Consider the following 27,472-nt stretch of genomic DNA (forward strand, 5'->3'; position numbering starts at 1 on the left):
ACTTGTTCTCCCCACTGTATATATATGCGTGTACATGGCAGGAGGTTCCATGTTTACCAATACCCATCTACTGTGTCTGTGAGGGATGGGAGTGATAGTTAAAGTGTTGAAGATCGTAACTGCAATAAAAGAAATACATTATTCATCTTAAATAAACAGACAACTCTGTGGACAACTGTCAAAAATGTCCAAAGAAGGGACGTCAGCGTGACATGGAGGGAACAGATGTGAAAAAGGACAAAAAAAAAACCGAAAGAGCTGAGGGAGCGAGGGAGACAAACAGGTGTGTGAAAGTACAGAAGCTTGTCAGGAAAGAGGGCAAGTGGGCGAAATCTGCACTGGATTGTGTGGACTGAGGGTGCGGAGGGGAAAAGAGCTGTTTTCTCTCCCACGTGTTTCTATAAATAGAATTTGTTGACATGCCGGCTCTCCAGTCTGAAACTGCAAGGACCTGGCTGACCTCAGAATGGTGGCGGCTGTGAAAATGGTCCTGCAGTGGCCGCAGGAGGAAAACACAAAGCACAAACTACAGCTGGGTGCAGGACATGTCCCTCCCTTTTGGATTAATGGACCACCAAGTTGCCAATCAACAAAAAAAAAAAAAAAAAAGGAGAGAGGAACATTAACACCCCTAAACACCATGATTTTGTTTAGCCTCACACACTCTCAGCATGGCCGCCGTTGACTGGAGTGGGACACAAGAAGTTGTCAGGCAGGCAGACAGGATCTTTGGGCTGCCAAGCAAATTGTTTCTGTGAAATCATGGCACAAACTTCAAAGCTTTTATCTGAATGAAAAAAGGCTTTTGTGGTATTATTTTCAAGATGCAATAGTGTTTCATACTGTATGTCTGCAGCGTATGCCAGAGTGTTAGGTTATAAGCACTTTTCATTACTTTAATTCTTCCAAAAACAGAATGAACTTGAACGCTGAACAACAACTCTTTTAAAACAACATAGACAAAGTGCTTAAAGCGCACAAGAAAAATGGAAATTTGAACATCTACAGTTGCATGACATGTGATGAAGATGATATGATCGAAAGTGTAACTTTCAGGATTTGAGTGGTGCTTTCAAACGTATTACATGGTCTTCATCAGCAGATAGAGATGTGGCTCATACGGACGAGAAGGAGAAGGCGAAGTGTTGTAGTTGAAATGACTGAGCTCTGAACGGCTACTGAGGTCAGATGTCAACAAAACCGTCTCCATGACAACTGAGCACATACAGAATACAGTACATATAGAATACAGATGAAAGAGTATTTCTTAATAACAATGCAAATAATAGCTACTTCTGTCTTCCTGACCTTTACAAACATGAGCCAGAAATGACCCTTAAATACACTGACCGGGTCTGACACCACGTGTGTTTGTGTGTGTGTAAGCGTGTGTGTGTGTAAGCGTGTGAGAGAGAGAGAGAGAGAGAGAGAGAGAGGGAGAGAGGAAGACACTTACTGCTGCTTGTTGTCTTTTCAGTTTGTCTCTGTACTCCTCCAGCTCCTGCAGGTTCAGCTCAGGTGGGAGTTTCTATAAACACACGCGCACACGCACACACACACACACACACACACACACACACACACACACACACACACACACACACACACACACACACACACACACACAACCTTATTGTTTGTTTACAATACATCCTCCTACACAGGTGAAAGCGCCCGAGACATTTGCAGACACATCCGCAAACACAGTCTGTAAGACCTTCTCACTTCTATAGAGTTGCATTCTGCTTTCAAACACATGTTCCGTTCAGCGTAGTAAGAGTTGCTGCTAGGTGTGTGTGTGTGTGTGCCAGTCCCAGACAGAAAAATATTCAAAAGGTACAACTATGGCAATATCCAAGTTCTGGCGCTCAGGGCCATAACAGGGATTTCATTTATCTTGAGAGAGCTAATCTTCACTTCTGAGCATCTTAATTTTTCAAAGATATCTCACTAGGCATTTCAAAAGAGCTTAAGCTGGTTTAACTAGTGCGACTGGAGATAGCTGCAGCTCTTCCTCCATTCAAAAAAAACAAAAAGAATTTGCTCAATAAATATACTTTACCAGATCATAAGTCAGATTAGTCAAGAAGGTAGAGGACGTTATTTAGTAAACAGCAAACAAACTCTGCTAGGGAAAGAAAGATATTACAAATCCATGGCCCAAAGGATGATAGGTAATTACTTTCCTCTTGACTGAGAGTCTCATTTCAGATGGTGTAGCAATACCAAGATAAATCTAATGAGATTTCACACCCTTCCTCTGTTGAGCGGATGCAATGCATCAATCCAGATGTCAAAGGCACGCATGCGGCTCAGCAGAAGTGTAAGAGACAGCAGCTCAGGTGAGAAAGAGCTTTAACTCTGCCAGTCAGACAAGGTTCAACGCACAGGAAGCCACATTTATTCACATTAGAAATGCAATATTTCTCTTATCAGAATTACTGAAATGTGGTGGGAGTTATTTTTACGGAGAGGGCGTGGGAACCTGGGAGCGATGTCATCATTTTACAAGTGAGTGGTGCTCATTCAGTCAATAACGCTCATTCATAGAGAGTATCTGACCTCCAGTTCATGCTGCACCATGTCGAAGGAGTCATTAGAGAAGTAGATCTCCTCGATGCTGTCGATGATCTCCTGCTCCGCCTGGGGGTCGATGGGCTGCTCCCTCAGCTCCCGCAACTCCTCCTGAAAGAGGGCGAGACGGGCAGAGAATTAAAAGACGTCCTTGAAGAAAGCACTTTAGAACGTTCCAGACACACTAGGACACAAACAGAAAAAAGGCCCAAAACAAAGAATTACATAATTTCCAAGTAATGGAAACAACAACAAAAACATCCAGAAAAATACATCAAAACAGAGGAGGAGAAAATAGTGTAACACAGGGGGAAAAAAAGAGGAAAGATGCCAGGGGAATAAACAATAAAGGGGAAGAGATAGGATTAGGGGAACAAGAGGTACAAAGGAGTTTAAGGATAGGGCAAGGGTGAAGGACAAAGTGAAGAGAGGGCAGAATAAAAATTAGGTAGAGAACAAGAGGTGAGGAGAGGGAAAGAGGAGGTGTGGAGTGGGAAAAAAGGGGAAGAAGAAAACGATCTCCGAGTTTGGTAGAGGATTGCAGCTTGTTTCGTCGGACAGCTGTCATGAGGGACGGCAGGCAGCCTTCAGAGGCATGATGAGAAGAAAGGAACGACCGAAGAAATACGACGGCGATTCCCCTTCAGAGCAACTCGGAGAAACATCAGAGGCTTATTGATTAACATGCTGTGCATCCGTTGAGGCTTACTGCTACAGTGAGTCTTTCAGATGAATGGTTTTAAACCCACATTCTTAATGAGCCAAGATATAGTCACAGGTCAATAACAAAGTGGTGGGATGGCTGTGTTAGCAGTATAAAACGAGGGGAAGTTTAGTATTTAGTCATAAACCATAAAAGTATTGGACAAAATAGAAATTTTAACTTAGAAGAAAAGTCAGGAGGTCATGAAAGCCAAAAAACCTAACCACAATCCTAAGAATCACAAATGTCAACCACATGGTGGCGCTAGTGGAAAACTCAGGGCATCCCCAAAGTCCTTAGGATTCCTCCTCAGGGGAACATGGAGGTATGTAGCAAATTTCATGGCAATCCATCCAACAGTTGCTGAGATATTTCAGTCTGGAGCAAAGTGGTGGACCACCACCATGCCCATCCCTAGCCTCCAAAATCCTAAATATAGCTAAATGTTACATTTAATCACAATAAGACATCACATATAAAGAAAACATCTCATGCTAAGTGGCTTCACTTTATGCCCTCAGTGGAAATGCTTTATTTAAGGTAACGCTGCTGAGTCTAACAGCTTGTTTGTGTGGGATCAATACGTTGAGGCATCAGCACATTAAAGCATTATGTCACTAAAAATAGTCTGCAGGCTTGGAAAAGAGGTGAACCAGGATGGATGTGGAATTATGAGATAAATTAAATCTATGGATGCCCCTATATGCATCCATTCTCTATTAAATCAAACTATATAAATCTCTGTTTAAGACCTGCACACATCATCTCATAAAGAGATAGCAGACTGATCAAGAGAACCTTGTTACAGACTTGCCTAACCACAAATATTTTTCCCAGGTATTATGAGCAAGAAGCGTGCAGCAAGGCAATGAAGTGTGCCACCCATGCAACTGAATCTGCTTCTGTGGGTGAGTATGTGTCTTGTAGAATGACACTTATATAGGGCAACGCTGCTGTGAGTAATTTTAATGTTTGCAGTCAAATATAGCCACATATAATTCAATTACACCAACAGAATCCCATTTGTATACCATATATATAATTATATAAGGCATCTGGGAGGACGAAAGCGTGCGCATGTGTCGATGCCTGTGTATGTGTGTGTCTCCAATATAGGACTCTTAGGCAAGTGTGCATGTTGCCATGTATGAATCAGGTAAAGAAGTGAGCAGGAGCCCTGGGGGAAATGCGTGGGTGAGTCCGTGAGATTGGGAGGAGGTAGGAGATCACACTCTGCCGTCAAAAGGGTGGGTGGGAAATCAGCTCAAATGAGAGGGAAACAGGGAGGGTGGGGGGAGTTTGAGGCGGATGACTCATTGGTAGCAAAAGTTAGAGCAGAAAGAAAAAGACAGAGGAGTGAGCGAAACAAAAGACAATGATGTGGTGCCTCCTGTGATGCCACTCCAGTACGGTTAGAGCAATTCACCTCCCCTGTGTCACTGCCTTTCTCTTTTCCCTCTCTCCGCCTCAGACTCCCACCCATAGTGGCGTGAAAAACTCTAAACACCTTTAAGTGAAGGACTTATGGAGAGGCTCCCTTGCAGGTTAAATAATTACCTCCCTTTCCCACCGCTGCGTGGGCTACAAAACAAAACAGACGCCGGTGTGCCCCACGTGTGAATCTCAGTATCAGCCGCTGTGGGGCTTTGATCAAATTTCACTTTGAAGGATGAGGGACAAACAAACCACCCTTCATCCCCCTCTGGCAAATTAATGAAATTCTCATCTCATTGCGGAAATTAGAAATCTATTTGCATCCGAAGTGCGGGACATTTAACAAGCCTTATCAAAGAATCACAGTGGATATTCGTCTGGAGTGCTGATTGAATGTGGAAAAATCAAGCGTGGAACAAAAAGGTGCTCAACAACACGGGGCCCTGATAAAACCAGAGACTGAATAAACAATAGGAGGTTCGTGGAAAATCCTGCGAGACATTGGTAGAGAAAGACAAGGGGAGAGGAGGGCCAATTATTTCCACTATGGAATCATTCATTAGATGAACAAATCAAAACCTCCTCATTGTAATCAGCATTGAATATTTATGCCAGGTCTAGCCTGCCTGTATATCCTCGTCTGCTCCTAAACAAGGGTTTAACGCTGTCATCTTCTGGGACATTAGGACACAATCACAGCCAATAGCAAATACCCAGCCTGCACCACTCCTGTCAGCTGCTCGGTTAACAGGCAATACTGCTGAATTTTTACTTGGAAGTATGGGACTATTTCTCCTTCTCCACTGAGTATCACTGAGCCAAAAGCGAGGGGCTTCTCTCTGTGTTGTCATGCAGTTGTTTTAATATATGAGTGTACAGTCAGGTCCTTGGAAGCATAATTAGACAATATCTTATCGGAGACAAACCTGATTGGGTCACCTAAGGCCATAACACATGTGAACTGTCAAAGTGAGCTGTGCTCCCAGCCTCCAGACAGCCTGACAGGTTATCAAGCACGCCCTCCTCACAGCTTCAGGCCCAGTGCCTATCTTCAGAAAATACATATTGCATACTGGAGGTATTCAGCCAATCATATTCTTCAGGAATATCTTCAGGAAGTAATGCAATAATGAGCAGGAAGTGTACACAGCTTGTGTAAGCGAATGCTGTGTGTGTGTGTGTGTGTGTGTGTGTGTGTGTGTGTGTGTGTGTGTGTGTGTGTGTGTGTGTGTGTGTGTGTGTGTGTGTGTGTGTGTGTGTTCTATGAAACTGATAAGATAAAAATGTGTAATGAGTAAACTGAGGCTGACCCCTGCTGGTGTGAAACGGTAACTGCATGTACCCCGAGCACTAACTGCAGGGCTGTACCACTGTTTGCCTGAAGGAAACTGAAGCCTCCAGGGAAAAAACCCCTCACTCCCAACAACTTCCCTCAACAGCGTTAAAGTTAAATAGAACATTTCTCAGGACCACACAGATATTATGTGCCAGCTTGCTCCGCTAAAACTGTAGAGTAGAGGGCTGCAATGGAAGATTATTTTCATTATTGATGTGTCCAAAACCAAGAGATACTGAATTTCCAATGATAGAAAAAAAAACATAGAAGTACATTCTCACATTTGGGAAGCTGTAACAAGCTTGTTTGGCATTTTTGTTTGAAAAAATACTGCTTATTGTTTAAGCTCTTCATCTACTTGTGAAATAAAAAGGTCCAAGAAATCATTTTTGTAGAAGCATCAATAATAGCGGATATCCTGTACTGTTCATATACAGTCCAGTTGAACTCAGTATTCTATCTGGAATTAAAATTATTTTTCATCCGAGCACAGCTTTAACACACAATATGAGATTGTAATGATGGAACCCATCAAAGGCTCTGTAGGAGTGGGGAGGTTAAGAGACCACAACACCTACAAAGAAAATCATTGAAACTGACTCACAGAGGAAAGACCGCTTTGAACAAAAAGGACTGAAAAGGGGAAAAAAGGTTGGCTTGTTTATTTGTTTATTTGTTTGTTGGTTTTGTGAACCCACAAAGCAGCTTATATCATCTCTAGAACCCAGAGAGATTAACAAAAGGAACAAAAACATCAAAGTGATCTAAAATAGCCTGGAAGCATTTAGAGTAATTTAAATATATATTTTGTTTTGTTTTAAGATGCCATGGCTGTGATTTATTTAAAGCGTTTGGTGCACATTAGCTCTTGAAACGTCTGACACATGAAACGATACAAACTTCCCATCTATTTTTTATTATTCCCCAAAGTTTGAATGCCGTACACCTCCGATTATATCACATTGAAGTCTTGTCTAAGGTCAAACATGTATTAAATTTAGGTCCTTGGCTCACTGTCCAGATTTACATGTAAATTAGTAGAGGGCATTAGGTACGCAGCAGCAGGTGAACAAGGGGGATCAGGTTTTATTTGAGAGAATGGTTTCCCCTGAGGGTAAACTGCTGTTATAGCCAAGAGTCTGAGCTCTGAATGCACATATCACCGGCCTAACATCTGTGAGAGGAACCAAATCAAGTGCACCAGCAGCTACGTAGAGTAACACTTCATAATAGAAACCATATTACACTAAGTTCATTAACTTCTGTAATTACCCAAACAGGGCAAACGGGTAGATCTATTAAAATGACTATTAAAACTAGAGAACAGCCTGTCGAACATTTGACAGATGTCTCAATGAAACAGCTCAAACTAAACAGCGGTAAAAAGGTGCAAGGTATCATGTGGAGCTGAGCAAAAGTTGCAGAAAATATCAGTCGCCACTTCCTGCACAAAAAAAAAAGAAGGAAGAGTCATTGCGTCATAACACCAGCGTTCTAACGATGATCGGTGTCAGACTGTGGCGTCAGCATTGAAGCTTATGGGAGATAAATGGAGAAGCACACAAAATCCCAACACATTTACGTTGTACGATCTGCAATGAAGAGATGCCTCGACCGGATGAGAGAACGTCAGAGAATAGATTTCTCAGAATGTGCGCATTCATTTATTTACTGTCTACAAAGGCATGCTTTACAGGGGCTCATGGTGAGTCACATAATGCTCACCATGGCAAGGCAACCCCTTAGTTATAAAACAACATCTGTGTTGTGGTGTTACAGCGAAGGGGTTGTTTACAGCCTACCAGTGCACAATTAATAATCAGAGGACATGTGTCAATGCTTCCTTTGAATAAATTATATTCCCATAACATCAGATCTCATTAGGCCTGTCAAACCTCGTAAAGCAGCCAAAGGATTGAAGTAAAAGAAAGATAGAAGGATGAAGAATACAGATTTTGCTCACAATATTTATCCTGAACTCAAAAACAAGGGACATTTCAATGCAACTTTTTAAATTGAATTTTAATGTGACTCGCCTCGAGTCGTGCAAAGTATGCCTATCTATGTCCATATGGCCATCTGTGGATACTATTTGTAGACTGACAGCAAAAAAAACCAAATCTGAATGACAGAAATCTACAGTACAGGCTAACTAGCGTATGTTTATGGTTTCCCTGCTTATTACTCAAATGCCATCAAACCTTCAAGTCATGTCCAAATTGTGACTCAACAGCATCATTTGTCAATCATCCCCCTCATCAGTCCTCCCCCAGACAGTTAGCCAGATGTTGCTGTCAGCTCCTGGAGGATGATAAATGATACGAATCGCGGCTAAAGTGGTTGGAATGGAAAACACATGAATGGTTCGAAGCAGCGAGTATCAGACTAAATATCGCAATAATACGACGCAGGCAGTCAAGCACGCGGAGCAGCGTGTTAAGTAATGCAGTGTTCCTCACAACGGCAGTGGCATATCGAGGGGATTATTCACCTTTATTCAAAAAGGACCATAGGTCTTCGGTGCACAAAGCCTGGCCTGTGTGGGTCCTATTTCATTTAAGGCTGAAAGGCCCAGCAGCAAAGCAAATAAAGTAAAGCATAACAGCATCAAATAATAACCCCTGTGTTTTGGTTGAACACACAAAAGGCAGGTGTTTGCAGTACACACAGGAGATATAGAGGCTGAGGTGCATATAATCCAGACAACATCCATACTAACTCTCTCCCAGGTTTTCGCTCGACCTACACCACGCTGCCTCATGTTACATAAGCCAAACATGGCAGCTGTTAATGAGATTCACAGGGATTCTTGGGGCCATCATTCCAGCATGAACAAAGGGGAATATTTCAGGCCTAAAAACCAGGGTGTTTTATGTCTGCATATCCAGTTTGGCAACGTCACCTGATACCAAAGCCAGGGGGGCAACATGCATCTTATGAAAAGAAACAAATCTTCCTTGAGACACTCCCCTCTGTTTTCATTCAGGCTCTATTCAGACCTGGAGAATGAATCTTATCTGATCAGTGCCACTGGGTGGTTTTTGCACAAGAACATATCAAGCAAAAGGATTGTTATATTGTATACAAAGCATTACACCAACATGATACAATGATGTCAAATTATTAGATTCTTAAATGATATGTTTGTTATCCGCCATGAGCCTGTGTTTGATGAACGCCAAGCACAAGCCCTAAAAAAACATTGCTGTGTGTGAGCCTTTCAAAAGAGACAGCCTGTGTTTACCGCACGCTGCTTTGTCTTTTTCTTTTCTCACGACATCAGGACTTGAAATAAACAACAGATTGAAAGATATTTTTCAAAATTCTCTCAGCTTCTCCTTCTGCAAATTGTCATAGATGAGATGACAGAACAGCACTTCCTTTTAGTATTATATTTGCAGTATTTTTCAACTGTATTCAAATGGTACATCAGCAAAGCACACCAGGAAAAAAAAAATACATTAAGGCCAGACTGAAGGTGACAATCAAAACAAAGTCAGCCATTAAAAACAAAGTCTTTCAAGGGAGAGAAATGAAATGTCTGGTTGAATTGACCTAGCTGATATCACCGCGCATGGCGAACAAATAGAGTTGGCCACCTTCTAAATTGTACTCAGCCACATTAATAGAAGGTCAACACTACGAGGCAAAGTCAAAGCAAAGCCAGCAACTAGCAGTGCATTGAGGTGCAAGTAAGTAAGTGACTATACATTATATAAAGCCACTCTGCAGCTTCGCTCTGCCAGCTCTTGACAAATTGAATTTGTACAAGTGGATAATGACAAATGCTTCCTGTGACTAAGCATGACTGATTGCATTTTCAGACTCTGCCATGCCAAAATGCTAAAATACTATTACAGCGGACCACATTTCACACTCCTGGTGTTAGGGTAGTTAGTTGATGTACGTGCTTAAATGATATAAATGGGAGCGGGTTAGGTATCTTTACAATACTCTCTCGAAAACAGTAAGTGTGATGTAACGAATGTCATTTGGAGGAAGCTATTCAAAAATGTAACACAATGCATGGTGGACAAAGCACTGTCTGACACATAAGCTACACAATAAGTCTGCTTCAAATCTAAAACCATCCTGACACACTCAACCTTACTGTATCACTATTAGATATAACTGATTGGGAGTTTGATTGGAATAAGGATATGCCTGATCAAGTTTCCCACACAACAACAGTGCAAAAAAAATGACACTTTCACTGTGTATTGAAAATAATGCAGCAAAAAAATCAGGTGTCAACAAAGTTACAGGAAGCATAAAACTACAAACTACACAAACCTTACGGTGCAGTTAAACATGGGACAGGTAGCTATCTACATATAACTACTTGAACACATCATTAGCTGTGGAGAAATATAATCAACTTTCACTACAGTCACAACAATAAAAGATTACCTTGCTCGGGATCCTCAGGTTCTCCACAGGGCTGAGGTCTGCCATGCTTTCTTGGGGGCTTTTCAGGCCCTGTCAAAATAAGAGTCGGTGTTAGACTTCAAAACTCCCAATAAGTTAACTAACTCTGACGGTAACCTGTTTCTGTTGTCACACACACAGCAGCTTGCGATTCATCAGCATCAAAAAAAAAGTGGAACCGACAGAGAGATTTCTGAAAGCGATATGCTCTGTTGTGTTCATTGGTGAACAAATGTGGTTCATGAGTCTAACATTACTGCAGTGCAAACTGAGAACTTCCCTAACCGCCCAGTGGCCACTGTGGTGTCCTGTTGTTGTGCTTGTCTGAGGGTGAACTCTTACAACTAGGACTTATACTTTTAACTGCCCCTATACGTGTATTTACTTCCTGCGGGGCAAACAGTTTGTAGCTGTGATACAGTCGTTTAAAAAAGAGCCGCTGTTACTCGAGCTTAATGTGTCCTTGAATGAGCCCCACGATGAGCTGTCAAATTAGCCAGTTAGCTTAGCTAGCTGCCATGCTAGCTCCCTGCAGCTGTCAGAGACAAACGGCCAGCAGCTCAGCTTCTGTGGACCCGAACAGCTCACCTGGCGGGCCATGAGGGACTTGATCTTCTGCATCCTGAATCCAACTTGTGTCGGTGGACAAATTAATGAATGAAGTTACAGTTTTGTTTTGTTGTCAACGATGCGCCTCCATCACTACGAGAAGGAAGCCATAGTTGACCGTCACGTGACTTGCGTGGCAAGAACCGGAAGATGCCAAAGCACCCTGGGAAATGTAGTCTTGTATGTGTTTTGTATTTGTATTAAGTAAGTGTTTAAGTAAGTTATTTTTTACTATGTATACATATATTTTTCACCTACTTCAGCACTGTAAACGTATGTTCCCCATGCCAAAAAAAAAACCTTTTGTATTGAATTGAATAGTTTTTATTCAGAAGTGTGCTTGTGACCTTAACTGACAGAATCTCACAAATGCAAAAACTGCAAATATTTAGGTTACATTAATAACACATATATGTTGTTCTGAATACAAATATAAAAAATATATTCAAAAGTGGTGGAAGAAAAATAAGATTGACTGTGATACATACTGCCTTACACCACTGGATGGTAGTAATTTAACATCACAGAATAGAAATTTATCAGCAATGGTTATTTTTCCTTCCTGAAAACTGTTACTCTACCTCTTTGTTCTATCAGTCAACTGTAGGTGTCGGGTGAAACATTTTGGCACATTACACACGATTATAGATTAAACTTCCTAACGGTACAGGCTATGAAGTAGTTCAAATTTGTCTCTCCTGTATCAGCTACAACATAAAAATGCTGCTTAGACATTAGTGCATCAGTTATAATAGTACAATTATATAATATACTTTATGTAATAATTCACTGACAGGGGCCATTGTTTTGAATAAATCATTATTTTTACTTTTCATATATAAAGTACATTTTTGAGTGCAGAACTTTTGCTTGTAATTGAGTATGTTACACTGTGGTATTGCTATTTTGATCTAATTTAATTATTCTACTATCTGTAACTTTCTGTATATGTATTGTATCCGTGGTATATTGTTGTTTACATATGGTAAATGGCAAACCTGTCTAAGACCAAACAATATCTATTGTTTACATATGGTAATTAAATAGATATTGTTTGGTCTCAGACAGGTTAACGTTAATGATATACAGTTTTGTTTAATTATTTTTTGTATGGCTGCATTATTTTAGCAAACCACATTTCCTTTTGTGATCAAGAGAGATCATGACATCATATCATGCCATCCAAGCCTCAGTGCCATGTAGCCAGGAAGGCAATTACACCTGGCTCTGCACTGTAAACTGTTCAAAATAATTACAAAAACGGTGCATGCAGACCCATTTACTGCTTTGTAATTGCCTCCTTGGGTGTTATTTCGAGCAGCGCTTGGTTAAAGGCAGGCAGCATGCAGCAGACAGCAGGCACTAGAGCTCCAGTTCCTGGTTAATGTTACCTCAGGCTATTTCCCAGTCAAATGAAGGTGAGGTCAATCTCCTTAGGTGAATTTACTTCACTGTTGTTTGTTAGGCAGTCATCCACAGTGCGGAGCCTCCCTTAAAGCATACACTGAGACGGAACAGATGGCAACCCCTACCCGGAGATGCCACCACAAAGACACAGCACACTGAGCTGGTCGCTTCATAAGTTATAATTAGAGCTAGATTCAATAAACTGCTTGTTGTTATGCAAGGGAGCATCACGATGAGCAGCACTTTATGACTCAGTGTGAGGTTCAGATCTTGACAATGTATTATCTTTAACCAGGGAACAAGTAAAGTCATACTAGTGTAAAAATTAGGCTTGTAGAACAATTAAATACTTTCATCAGGGTAATTTATTTGTGAAATCAAACTCACTTTTTTTAAAAACTTTTTTTGGGAACAAGCCACCATGATTCAATTTTAAAAGTTACTAGATGAGCTAGCTTGTGAATTTTTACAGTTTTTGTGCCACTGCATTGGACATGAATTTAATTAGAAGCCTCGGAACAATGGAGGACAATGTTTGGTTAATAAGCAGACTGCTGTTTTTAAGTCATACATTGTACAAGGTGGAAAAAAATAGTAGAAAACTAATAGATTTTGACCTCTGTTTTCTTGACAAAACACTTTTGTATCTGGTTCTTGCTTGTCTGTATCGTTTCCCTCGACGTGCCTCTCTTCTCTCTTTCACACACATACACACAGAAAAACAAGCACACACATTTTTATCTACTCGTGACAAGGTGTCAGCAGGAGCAGGTGGAGGGCATTCTGCCACATGCTGAACCATCCGTCTGTTGCTGCCTGTCTCCATAACACGCCAGGTACACAGCATACCAACACAACAAAGCTGAGAGAAACAAGCACTGTGCAGCCATTTAAAGACAACAAGTACAACTCAAACACTTTGTGAGAAGAGAGATCACAGCCAAGACATCAGACAAAGACTGACTGTGAAGAACAACTGACATCTCAGCTATGTTTTTTTGTCAGGATCTGTGATTAAGAAAGTGTTCATTTCAAGCTCTGGCTTCTTTTGCCATTCTATGAAAATACATAAAGGAGAAGTAGGCCTAATATAAATGCAGAAATGGCAGAATGAAGTACATTGTCTTCGCATGGTTGTAGGCAACAAACACATATTTAAAAATGACCCGGAATAGTAAACAGTTATATATTTAATAAAGTAGAAAACAAACATGTGAATGCAAACTGTACAATAATTTATGAATCATTAATCACTTTACTTGTTTCAGCATTTCATTATATCCATGTTGAGCAGAAGAAATGCTACATTTGTGGAAACAGGGTTTCTATAGGAATAAATAGATTTGAGCAAAACATAGAAATAGAATAATAGGTATAAAGAATCTGCAGCATAATAATGTACAATATTTACACTTATATATATTTCATACAAGAAAAAGCATTCATTATAACACTTGTCTTCTCACAAAACAGACTCTCCTTGGCAGGAATGTTAAATTAGAAAGATGTTAATGAATGGCAAAAAAAACCTTTTTTAAATTAAACACGTTTTAAATAGTAATCAAGATATGACAATTTGTAGGTACCTTGTAAGAGCTTAGAAATAATGTGAAAATGGCTACTACTACCTTGCTTGGTTTAACATGATTTTGAACAAAAAAGGCAAAACAGTGTCAACTTCAGTTATACTTTCACATTTTAAAAAAATTCAAGCCACACATACACTTTCATCTCACAATAATGTCAGCAAAAGACATTTAACAACAATAACAGTGCACGATCAGGTTGTGTACTCACACCAGTCTCCTTCATCCCTTGTGCAAAAAATGGGCCAACGAAACCAGTGTTTTGAGAGAATAAAGCTACACGGGAGTCTTCAAGTGAAATCACTGTAAGTTACAGCTCCGCTCTCCAACTAGAAGTTACTGCAGCAAACTGTGACTAGGGGTTTCAGGAACGTGTCTGATCACATCGTAGATGGTGGTGTGCATATCCTGAACTGACTCGAGGCAAGCCAGAGATCTGCATGATGCCTGCAGGACAGGTGCACAGGAAAATTAAAATTAAAACTACAAGCAACTGTTTCACCACTGAATCCATGTCAATGTGCAACATGTCAAATACCTGTGCAGACTCCATTTTCCCAGGTATGGAGACAAACTCGTAGATGCCAAAGTCTTCTGTTGCATCCTCGTGACCTGTTGATGCACAGGTTTCCACGTCAGACCAACTCTTAAGTTACAGTAAGTGCATTAGTGAGCCTATCTACTCTGAGTCATACTTTACAGTACCATAATTAATGTAATGTCACACCATAAAACCATAAAAATTCAGTTGAAATCAATGAGGCATCCTGACCCTGACTAGTTTTCTGCTTTGGGCTCCTCCAATCTTAAACTAGTTTTTTCAGGAATGTGAAGTGTATTGGAAAGATGGTAAGGTATATGCGTAAATATGATGTAGGTATACTCTTTAATGTATGCAGAGTCTGATAGTATAATCAGGTAAGAACATCTGTTAACAAGCAGTAGCTTACCTGAACGATGTGGTCGTTTCTGTTCTGAAAGCGGTCTGCCAAAACATGCAAATAAAGTTGTCAGTTGAAGCATGTGTACTACAGTTTGGTTAATGTCTGTGATAATATCATATTCGAGGCTCTTACCTGTTGTAAATGCTCATAAGCACTGTGGATAATGGAGAAAAAGAGACAGGGGAAAATAATTATTCATGAACACAGAAAGGACAAATGCAGTAGTTATTTGCCTGGTTACCTTTCGTTGACTGACATTTGCAAGTTATTTATATTTATGATTAACTTCAACATTCCCAGTTCTCAGCATTCCGACATGAAGATTTCAAACATTGAACATGTTAAACAGGTTGCAGGACTGACTGCGAGACCTGAACAACAAGCAAGAAAACTTCTGTCAAAGCAGCAGAATAAGACATTCATCTAACCTCTCTTAGGATGGCAGGTTCTCCTGATGAAGAACAGCAGCATACAACCAATGACGAACAAAGAGCAGACTGTAATGGCTGCCAGAGGGGATACAGAGTTGCCCTCCTGGGTGTGCTTCTCTTTCCCTGTAAACAAAAACAGGAAGGACACTGATATCAACACTCATTTTTAGCAAAGCTAGCAGTGTGGCTCTAGTGACAGCAGTGTTAGGCGATTGGTCCAACAATATGCTCCAGACTAAAATATCTCAACAACTATTAAGCTAGTTGGACTTTGTGAAATTGTATTCTACAGACATTCATGGTCTCCAGAAGATGAACCCAAATGACTTTGATGTCCCCCTGACCTTTCCTCTAGCACCACCATGGAGTTGAGTGAACTGTTACATGAATTGGATCTAATAGTTTTCTTTTAGAGCCATCACCAGGTAAACATTTGAATTTGAATTTGCTCAATACCAAATATGTTACCTGCAAAAGTAATGCCATTCCCGGCAGCTGTACAATGCTAATTAGCAAATATTAAAATGCTGGCAGTTTAAACTCAGATAAACCTGTTAAACATTACCTGCTACACACCAGCATGTTAGCCTGCTCATCTTAATCTTAAAGCCCCAGTGTGCTTCAGCCTCACACAGCAGCTGGTATGGCTGGTCTTATTAAAAGGTTAGTCATCAGAGGATTCTTCGGAAAGATTGTCATGTCGATGAAAAATGGATGCTGTCATGACTTACTGTTGACTCAATAAACAGCATTTTAAATCATACCCAGTATCAGTAGTAGCCATCAGTGAGCCTTTCTCGGTATCACCAAGACAACATATCAATGTCGCATTCGGCACACAGAAACTCCATATGCTATAAAACTTAGTCAACAAATACAACAGCTGTTATCCACTGTTTACTTTCCCAGCCACTGAACTTTAATACAGGCTGCAGGCGTTGGAACCTAGCAACAAAGATAAAACACGAGTTTCATAAGAGCATATTTCATGTTATATTCATAACATGGTTTCATTTTTCACCTGTCGTGAATACACTGCTCAGCTGTATATAAATTACGTTGTTGTCATTGTCAAGATATATCTCTCATAGCTCATAAACCTCTTCTGCTTTTGGCACGACACACTGTTTGCAGAGTGTTTATCTCAGAGGATTCCCAAAATCTACCCACGCTCGGCTCCCTCTTGCCGTGTTCCACCCTCTACCCACCTGTTCCTAAGCTGGCCACCACCAGAGTAAACTGGGCCTCGTCCTGCTTCTGCGTCACGTTGTTGAAGGCGCGGCACAGGTACTCTTCAGCCTGGGCCAGTCTGTAGGAGCGCACCTCCAGCCGCGGGCCCTCGGTGATGACCTGGGTGGTGTTGCGGCTCTTAGAGATCCAGACGTAGCTGTTGGGTGGGTTGGAATCAGCCTGGCATTCAAAGAAGACCAGCTCTCCAGGGTTGATGGTGAACACTTCTCCTGTCCGCAGGCCCTGGCCTGAGTTCACCTCCAAGTTGTAGGGTCCATCTGCAGGGGCCAACAGTGGGTCAGGAAAACATGACAGTTTGCTGCTGATGTGTTGCTTATTATACAGAGTGGTTACTTTTCTATGAATTATCTCATCTTAATGCATCGTGGGACAGCAGCGGCCCAAAACATTTGACTACAGGGTCATAGGTTCAATCCACAGTCTACTGTAACAGGATAAGTCCTGGTTAGGAAATGAAAGAGCAGTGTTTGCCCTTCCCAGTTGGGTTGCCCTTGAATTAACCAATAAAACAGCTCCAATGGAGAGAATTATAACTGTGTATGGAAGCAGCATTCTGTATTAATTGAATAACATGTTACATCTTGTTACAGGTAGATAAGCTCATATGTGTTATAATGTAAAAAATATTGAGAAAATGAAAGAAATGATGTCATAAGAATTTATTATAACCACAAAAAAATCTCCAACATTCTCCTTTTCATTGTGACAATGTCATCCCTACAACATCTCTAAGTGAGGTAGTAAGTAGGAAGTAAAATCTCTTAAGTCTAAAACTTTCTTCTTCTAATTAAATGTGTTGCATCTAAAGTGAATCTGTCCGTGTCACTGTCACTAATCCATAACATTAACAAAGGCTGGAATAGAAACTCAACAAAAACTAAAGGAACTGGTATTTGAACTGACAGAAGTGGATCCTTGCTTTCTGCTGGAGGCTACTGTATGCTAACACAAACATGCTCTGTCTATGCAAACAGAAATGATGACAATGCTTATTTTACTAGTGCTGCAGTTCTCGGCGCCAACACACCCACTGTTTGGGCACACTGGCAGAAGGGATGCAAAAAAATTAAGGAAGTTACAGACATGTTACACAAATGTACTAGCAAACTAAAGTCGTTTCTATAATTTGTGAAAAGATTCAAATTAATTCATGGAAAGAATATATTGGTGTTCTGGGTGCAACCTCAGACTCACAAAAGCCGACCAGTTTATCCGTACATCTACACGCTTTAGGGTAGAACAGAGGAGCTCTGTGAGATAAGTCTGCTCCCATGCAAATACTATCCCATAACAGGCGTGTGTTTTCAGTTGTCAGAAAGAAGTCTGATCTCATAGACATTTACATACGACCTCACAGGGAAGAGTGCAAAGAGGACGTTAAAGGGCGAATACAAACATAGATGTTCTCTATGGTTTTGGTATTATTGCAGGAGCTTTGTGAAAAATACTTCCTTCAACCAAATGTTTTTGAAACTGTAGTTCACAGGCTATTCTGCCCTTGTAGTGTTAACAGATCTGGGCCTCAGTGTGTGCCAAATTATTAGACTTATATGAAAGAAATTACACCTACAATTGCCTTTTTTGTCTGCATTGTTGACTTTATTTGTTTGGTTCATTGAGGTTCATCCTGTCTGATTGCAAGTTAAGATCCTGCCATTATTGCCATATATCCTAAGATTTTGGCAGGGAGCTAAAACAAATGATGTAATATTAGCATTTCATTTATCATTTCTGACGTTCGCAGCAGCTACTTTCATGAAAAAAGTGAGCAGCATTTTCTTATACCAGACTATGAGATGTCAGCATCCATCTAACTAACTGGGGACTAGACTTGCAGTATAGCCTTGGTGCAGGGAAAGAGAAGGAGAATACAGATGGTTATATCTACTCACAATAGACATTGAGTTCCACAGAGCTGTTGCCCTCTTCCTTGCTGACAGGGTTGCTGGCCACACAGCGATAAGTTCCCTTGTCCTCTTTTCTTACAGGACTGATTAACACTTTAGAGTTGTCTTGGGAGAAGTGGTATCTGTCACCGGGACCCAGCAGGATGTCGTCCCTTAGCCACTGGAACACAACTCTTGTTCCTCTCTTGACGGAACAAGTCAAGGTTACATTCGCCTTGTCCTCAACAACTGCATATAAGGGGCTCTTCTCAATGACCGGAGGGGACACAGGGACTAAGGAGAAAATAAAAAATGTTAGTAAATTTAGGGCTCCATAGAGTCCATAGATGATATCAAACTGGTTAATGGTGTTAGGGAAACACTCACCGTCCACTGTTACATACACAGTTTTCTCCTCCAGGATAAGCCCTGTCTTGTTGTGAAACTGTATGTTGAGTTTCAGGTGGTAATCCCCCTCATCGTCCTGGTTTAAAGTCTGGATACTCAAAGAAACATTGGGTTCTCTAAAGCGGAGGTGGTTGCGGTACATCATGTCAGTGATTGAGTTCTCTTTGGTAAACGTCACCAACGTGGTTCTGGTGCCGCTCGGCCTGGTGTGGGACCAAGTTCCCTGGATCTCAACTTCATCCAATGGGAAGCGAGTCTCAACAGACAGGAGCAGGGACTGCCCTTCCATACCATGATGGATTAATGAAGGGATGTGGATGAACTCAGAGCTGGCTTCTGAGTTGGCAGGAGTTGGAAGAGAAGGAGAGGGATGGAAACCAACAGAGTTAATGCACAATCACTGCAGGGTCACACTGGATCTCACATGAAATAGCAACAAGACCAAAAGAAGGGATCAACACACAAGTCTGTATCTGTCTTTACAGTGTCTGTTAGTTACTGAGTTTTCTATAAGTGTTCATTTTTTGCTATAATTATTAACAAACTGTGTAATTGATGCAGAGACCAAAGTTTAGGTAACCAACTATCTAAATAATTTAACTGGGTCAGCAGTTGGTGCAAGTAGGGTGATCCACCTTCAGGTAAGAGGTAGAGGGAACTATTTAATAAAATGTGCAAAGAAAAATTAACCACCATTCCAGCCTGTCGTCTTGTAATTATCTCAAGAAGGACAACTGGATGGTGATTAAAAGCTATCTGACATTTCAACCTGACTTTTTGGACTATTAGAAGCAGTGCACCAAGCTGTAAACACAATACTGACATATTATCAACGTATAAAGTTGATGTGGCAAATGTGTTAGAAAACAGTTGTCCATTTACACATCCAGCTGGCACATAGCAATATTATTATTATTCGGAGTTCTGTTTCTGGCAACATGATACATTCCAATATTCACTCTCCTTTAGCTCTGTTTTTGGTCCCCACTAACTCCTACTGAACTCCATGTTCACTAGCTGGTTGCTAACTTTGTCTGTCTGCTGTTTGGTGCTGAGCACAGTCAGTTTTTTATAGCTTTTTTCAGCTGCCTGTTGCATCTGGGAATATCACCCGTGAGGTGAGAGTGATTCAAAACAATACTGAAAGTTGCAGGAAGTAAAGCCAAAACAACAAGCTGAAAGAAGCTAAAACTCTCCGTACAGGGAGACTACAAAGGGAGGTGATAATCCTCTGTTGGTGTGTTACTACGAGAGATACATTACGTGTTACACATAGTTTTTATTTAATGTTATTAAGAAAATACTGATTATTGCACCTGTAACAAAACGTGGATATTTAAAAAAAATGTAGGATATACATGTACTGTATACTAATACAGGGGTCTTCAAACTGGGGTCTGATGACCAACGGGGGTCCTTGTCTGGGTTAAACAAGAAAATAAATAGGGATTTTGATTGATTGTAATTTATAGTTATCCTAGTTAATTGACTAGGACCTGACCATGAGGACTTGATTGCCTTTAAACCTATTCAGAAAGGATTCCTTAAGACAAAATCCTCTCGTACTGAGGGTCTGTGGTTTAATGTGCATCCGCTGTGGGGGACTTGGCATGAAACAGTTTGTGTGCTCCACTTTTCACCAATATTGAAAAGTAACTACACAAGACCTAGACACTATCGTTCTTTTGTAAATACTATGTGAGAGCAACCATAACACGGACACAAATCCATTCAGTCTGGATTGAAAAGCATGGCACATATCAATGCTGCTTCATGGTATTAATTATTAGGGCCTGACAATAATGAAATATTATCATCATAGTCTTGCACTGTTGTCATGAATTGTGTTATTGTTTTACACAGTTCTGTAGCCCAAAAGAACAAATTTGAGCAATTTACTAACAGCATATATTTGCTATATAATGAATTACAGTATAACAATATTGGAAAAACATAGTTATTCATATTGTGCTATTAATTAGATGGAGCGAGGGTGACAATATGAAAGCAAAACAGGTCTACTTTCATTTTAAGAGTTGTCTGTGTAATCTCATAATCTATATCCTCATCACACCGAACAGGTCCTGAAACTGTAGTGAGTTAATATTGACCCAGCTCACCACAGGGAGCCATTGTTGTCAGACAAGGAGGAGGACCGTCTCTTTGATCCCAACTTGTCCCAAAACAAACACACAGGCTGTCTGAAGTGACTAGAAAACTGTTGATCTATTGCACCTTGTTGCCTGCTAAAGCCCTGGCTAGTTGCCATGGCAGTTTATTCTCTAGAAACCAGCCGAAAACAACCGCAAACAAAAACACCACGACTGTGAGGAGCTATGGTTGTTTTTCAGCAGCTAGTTCAACTATTTAAACTTTCAAATTCATTCCAACTTGTTCGAGTTTTGATCTAATATATAGCGACGGTTCTTCCATACCTCATCTACATAGCCTTCCTGAATTCGTGGATCATTAATATCATATCAGAGCTATGACCTGATGGTGTCATTTGACGTGAATTTTTTTTGACAACTTCATTGTCTGGGAATTTTTTGACAGTTTGAAGTTAAAAAGTGAGGCGCAGTTTGGACGCCAGGTTGAGTTAAGCAGCATGTGAGTAGGCAGTGCTACTGTGAAACAAACTCACTGAAGCCTCTCACTTTTCTATTACTTGTGTCCCTTTGTCTCACTTCTGAATGTGTGTCTCCTCTTTCTCCCTTTCAGCATTAAGGAAAGGACGAGGAGGAGATGGAAAATACTCGTGGAGAACTGTTCATTTGCCGTGTGATTTCATCTTAAGCGTGTTAAATCTCGTGCAATAAAATCTCAATATGAAAACAGGGGCAACATCAGAAAAGTGAGTTTTGTTCTCCTCTTTAATATTTCCCTCACATCTCAACCTTTTTGACCCCATTTTTTTTCCTTTGTTACCCACTCCTCTGCCCTCCCCTCTAACCGGTCCATACTTCCTCCCCGGGGACGTCCAGCTGGTGTCAGCCAGGTCTCTGGTGACTGCTGCCCATGTTGCACATCACAATAGATTCACTGTGTGCCTGGTGTTATGTCCTAAATAATAAATGCAGCGCAGACGTCCCTTCGACACGTTCCACTCTTACAGGCCTGCAGGCCAGTTTCTGTGTGTGTGTGTGTGTGTATGTGTGTGTGTGTGTGTGTGTGTGTGTGTGTGTGTGTGTGTGTGTGTGTGTGTTTGTGTGTGTGTGTTGTCAGTAGCAGGAGTGTGCCTGTGTTTACACCAGCTGAGATCCGGTGAAAAGAACAGAGCGAGGAGGAGTGTGCTGGGCCCGCTCCTTCACTGTTGTCCCCAAACAACACGGATATTGTTGTGGTGATGTGGAGGAGATTACACTGACAATGGCCTTTGAGGTGAGAGGATATCTTCATTTAGTGGCCGTGCACACACACAGCCAAACAACCATGTGCGGAGGCCCACAAGCACCTGCCTCTTATCACCCTCACACACACATCCGAGTTGTTTGGACACAAAATAAAGTCTCTCGGTGCGTGTCCAAACGCCACCATCTTCTGTCCTCTTTCAGATAAGACAAATAGTGCCCCTCAAGAGAGGTTGATGATACAAACAGCAACCCAATGGTGGGGGGGGGGGGAGTCCATGTTTTAGGGACTTTTCTGTTAGATTTATCTGGTCATGTGAGGACTGTGTCTGTTAACACTCAGTCACACAGCTGTGGCCTAGGTTACTTCTTCTTTCCACTGAACCCCTCTTCGTGTCTTTACTTACAGACGACAGTAGAAGAAAAGCTAATCTTGTAAAGTCACACATCACACGGCGATGACTATGGAAAGGACATGCAAAACAACCCAAGACAGACTGTAAAAGGAATCCTTAAAAGACTCACATTGAAAACACCGGTGGAGAGGTTGGGGTAACAAATAACTCACAGAACAACTTACATTATTGCTCAAAATGTTACAATATGAGGATGCCAAATTTAACTTTTTAAAATGCAAAAACATGCAGTGTTTGTCCTCGCATTCACTTCTCGTGTCAATTTTGCAACCCAGTTTCATTACTGCTTCTCTGACCTGAACCTTTCGAAGACAAAAGATTTCACAAGTTTTCAGTGAACATTTTGTTACAGAGGACCACAAGAAAAACTTCCTCAACTCACCCTCAGTTTTTACCCTGCCAACCAAGCAAACACAGCAACCACAGTAACTGCCATGGCTGCCCCAACACAACACTGACAACTCAAGCAAAACATCCCTCCACGGTAGCTCAACGCTCACCTGTTAGGATGAAAAGAACAGAGCAGACGTAAAGCGCCGTTCCTCCTGTGGCCTCCATGACATCTTATCCTCTAGGGATATGTGGGACTTCTGACAGGCAGACAGGGAGTGAGGGATGTAGGAAGGAGGAGAGGAATGGAAGAGGTGGAGGAGGAGGAGGAGAAGGAGGGGGAAGAGGAGGAGGAGGAGGAGGAGAGAAATGTGACTGGTTGTGGTGACAACATTTGCCAGGGAAATAAGAGGACATAGCTTTAGCCTGCATGCACCCAGGCCCCTCCCATGTCCAGGAGGAAGAAGAGGTCCACCTGGCAGGGAGACAGCGCAGTGTGGTCCTCACACACACACACACACACACACACACACACACACACACACACACACACACACACACACACACACACACACACACACACACACATACATACATACACCATACACACAGAGCTGCCCCAAGGCTGAGGGTTTCACTCTGTCATAGAGAAACTGAGACATAAAACTGTAAAAGGATAGTTGAGAGTAGAATAGAAACTGTTTCTTCACATTCTAATACACCAGCTGTCTGCTGCTTCAGTCCCTCAGGCTGTGAAACAAAGAAAAATCAGGCAGACGGAGAGCTTTTAACTGCCAGCGTTTGGTTAAGTTACAGAGCTCTCAGAGAACAGTAACGGACAGCAATCACTTATTCCATCTGTAATGATTTTGTAGTCTTGAAATTAAAGGACAAGAAGACATAGAGCGATTGATACTGGGATAGAACGAACGATAGACACCGAGACATGTATCATTGACATTTGTAGTGCCTTCAAGACACACTCTCATCGAGATCAGAGAGATATATGTTGATGACATTTTTATATTATTTTTCAGCCCTCGGGGAGACATTATTCCATGACAGAAAAATAAAGGAAAATCTGTTGTGAATTCTCGTCTAGCATACACCCTCACAAGGACTTGTTTGTGCCACAACCAGTGTGTGTTTGACTCTGAAGCATAAGTCTGTATGACAGACTTTTCACTTAATTTTCCTACAAAGAAACTGGGTTTTATTTATTTCTGCTACAGACGCCACAAAGTCCCCAGCAGTCCATGAAAGGACAATTCCAGGGCAGCGTCCGCTCTGATCATTTTTCCAAATTGTAATCAATGCTGGCAATAGTGAAATCATACCCAGCCAAAGTTTTGTCACAGCAGATGCAACATGATCACATGTTAAACACTTTAACACTCTGTATGTCCCCTCAGTGACTTGCTCAGTTGAGTTTCTTTCTGCATGGTCATCCTCTGAAAGGATATGGTGAAACTGAACTGCACTGTGCATGAATTAGGCCATTGTAGGTTGTGTAAATGAGTGCCTAGTTTGGTGATGGCACCGTTAAATAAACTGATTATTTTCTTCACTGTCAAGTACTCCATGGGATGCCCATTTACTGAGAAACCTAAGGACAAAGATCAATGGTTAAAACGGTTTTATCAATACAGCATTTGTTGGCCGGAATTCATAATTCCAAACAAATAATCTATTTGTGTTCTTGGAAAACTCATAAATCTACATTTAACGAATTTAACTTGGAGTCCAAACAATCTCAGTTAACTGAAAAGTTTATGTTAATATTCAAGTTAAAAAAAATAAAGACATTGGCAGTATTTGCTTGTGCATTCACTTTATGAAGCAGGCTCTCTCTCACAGAACCTGCAAGTTTCCGCTTCACCTTTAGATGGGGTCAGAGCATCATCTAACAGAGTGTGCCAGTAGCTTTATGAACAAGAGCTGTACAGCAGGTTACAGTGGGTTGAAGTAATTAGTTTCTACTTGTTAATCATGACTACCCGCTCTGGCATTGCATGGCTCTGTGGCAGCGGTCCAGTCTTTAACAGAAAATTATTTGCAGTATTCTTAATTTTTTTACCTTTTACCAGATTTGTCTTGCAATCCCCTAAACAGGTCCACATATGTTAGTAACTGCTGCTGTTTTGGATATGGATATATTGTTTTTTTCTTCTTAACCACTTCCACTTCTGTCACATATGATTATGCAATTGAGAATAGTTTGTTGCCGTCCACTCAAACCATCTTTCTCCAAATTTGGATCTTTGAATCTTTCAAATAAACTGCAGGATTAAGTGTTCCTTTGTGGGATGAGAAAATTGTCCCACTTCTCAGGCTAAATAAACTATTAAAAACCCCAGTGTATTATCTGAAAGATGCACAAAGCTGAAAAGTGCTGCTGAAAATCAGGGATTTTGGAGATTCATGGTTTTTACAGGACAGTTCATATCGCCACATGATTCCCTTCCCAGCGATTGTTTGGATTGAGAATTTAACATTATTCCTTCAAGTTTGGTCTACAGTCAAGAGCACTGACTAATAACAAAACTGTTACAGGAAGTGATGAGATATGTTATGTATTTTCATGCGAAAGGGAACAACATATTGTCATAACACTGGGGGATATTGAGAAAGACAAAGTAGATACACCCTTACACATAAAGTATTTAAAAGGGGGAAGATGATATAAATAGTCAGTGTTTAACACACAAATAAGTCCTCAACAGCAGTTTAGAGGTTCAAGGTTTCACATGTCTGCTCTGTGAGTGGTTTTGGTTTCAAGAAATATTTGGTTTGAACCCTCTTATATTATTATGAATGAAACAACCAATAAGGAACAACTTATGTATCTAACATATTTTATTAATCTGGTCTGGCCTGTACACTTTACATCTAGCAAGTTACGTTACAGTACGGTATGGTCTGGTATGGCCTTTTTGGACCGCCATACCAAAACCAGGACACAGCAGCTGAGTGACACACCCACACACACACACACACACACACACACACACACACACACACACACACACAACCTCAAATGGGGGCCCTCTTGCTGTGCTAAAAACATGTCACATTTTCCATTCCCAGCCTATGTCTGTGACTGTTGCCATACTTCACCACAACTCTGTTTGCCACCCGCTGCCTGCTGATCCTCCTCATCCTCATCTATTATCTTGCTCTCCTTATTTTGTGGTACTAAATAATCTTGAAGGTCATACTTATAAATTATTCCCACCTAAACTCCGCCTCGCTCTTTTAAACCATGCCTTTGTGCAGCTCCTCCTGAACATTTTCTCTCCTCCCCAACCCCCTGTATCTGTGCTCTCATTTACTCCAAATCCTTCTTCTCCTTCTTCTCTTTTTCAATCCTTCCTCTTCTCCTCTTTCATTCCTCCTCTCCTCTAGCAGCCTTGGCCTCCAGCTGCAGACACTCAGAGCAGACACAGCACCAGCCCACATCAAGGCCACACTATTGGCACACGTGTGTGCATGTGCATGTGTGTGTGTGTGTGTGTGTGTGTGTGTGTGTGTGTGTGTGTGTGTGTGTGTGTGTGTGTGTGTGTGTGTGTCTGGAGCAGTCGTTACAGTGGGGCCACATAGGGTGTCAGTGGACTACTGTGATGTACTGTAGGCTTGCATGCATATTTCTTAACCCATGGAAATGTGGAATAAAAGTTAACTGTGACTGTGTCGCTGTGTTTAAAGGTCTCTCCATTTTGTCAGTGAGGATGTGAAAGTGCAGGACGAACACATCTATGACTGTCATCTGCAGTGTATATGACACCAGTTCAAGTTATATTAAAGGATTGTTCATAGAAAAGCCAGCACACACGCTCAATTGATTACCGTGCGACCAAAACGAGAAGCGGGCACGTACAGTTGTGCTTTTGAGGTTGCTGATAAGAGGATATCACGCCTTGGATGACAACTTAAAATGCTTTTAAGCTTCATAGGAAGAAATGTTAGCTTTTAGCTTATAGAGAACAAGACGCAGAGAGTGAGTGGGGTTAGGTGGAGCAGTGAGGAAGCATAGAAAAGAGGCGGGGACGTCTGTGCGGGCTGTAAGAGATTTGATTGGATGACAAAGTTTCATTCACACACAAAGATTTATAACAGTGGGAAACAGAACGCTGGACACACACACTGCACTGTGTGTGTGTGTGTGTGTGTGTGTGTGTGTGTGTGTGTGTGTGTGTGTGTGTGTGCGTGTGTGGGTGTATGTGTGGGTGTATGCAGGCGCATGTTTTTTCCTTATGCTTGCATGTGAACAACACTTTTGTTTTTTACTGCTGCACCATTGAACCCTCTCTGGATCTGACTGTAGTTGCCTAAATAGTACGTTGACTTCACAAGCCAAGCATTTGACCCAGAGCGTGTGG

General features: G+C 41.3%; 2 protein-coding genes across 3 annotated transcripts in view; both read right to left on the reverse strand.

The window, feature by feature from the left end:
* vps50 (VPS50 EARP/GARPII complex subunit) overlaps positions 1-11,225 on the reverse strand; it is a 99,701-nt gene extending 88,476 nt beyond the window's left edge. For both annotated transcript variants that reach the window (XM_051389837.1, XM_051389836.1), the window contains exons 1-4: positions 11,064-11,225; positions 10,458-10,526; positions 2,563-2,685; positions 1,457-1,528 (exon numbers count right to left, since the gene is read on the reverse strand). In XM_051389837.1, the coding sequence (XP_051245797.1) occupies positions 1,457-1,528; positions 2,563-2,685; positions 10,458-10,526; positions 11,064-11,096 (297 nt within the window). In that variant the 5' untranslated portion in view covers positions 11,097-11,225. The remainder of the gene's footprint in view (positions 1-1,456; positions 1,529-2,562; positions 2,686-10,457; positions 10,527-11,063) is intronic.
* Positions 11,226-13,663: 2,438 nt separating this feature from the next.
* On the reverse strand, positions 13,664-23,426 carry hepacam2 (HEPACAM family member 2). The gene is made up of 9 exons (XM_051389859.1): positions 23,264-23,426; positions 18,977-19,333; positions 18,596-18,883; positions 16,661-16,960; positions 15,450-15,575; positions 15,154-15,175; positions 15,028-15,062; positions 14,616-14,689; positions 13,664-14,524 (listed from the first exon to the last, which is right to left on the reverse strand). The coding sequence occupies exons 1-9, from the start codon at positions 23,319-23,321 to the stop codon at positions 14,414-14,416; spliced, it is 1,371 nt and encodes a 456-aa protein (XP_051245819.1). The 5' UTR covers positions 23,322-23,426; the 3' UTR covers positions 13,664-14,413.
* Between the last annotated feature and the right edge of the window lie 4,046 nt (positions 23,427-27,472).

This window comes from Dicentrarchus labrax, unplaced genomic scaffold (genome assembly GCF_905237075.1).
Source record: "Dicentrarchus labrax unplaced genomic scaffold, dlabrax2021, whole genome shotgun sequence".
Classification (NCBI taxonomy): Eukaryota; Metazoa; Chordata; class Actinopteri; family Moronidae; genus Dicentrarchus; species Dicentrarchus labrax.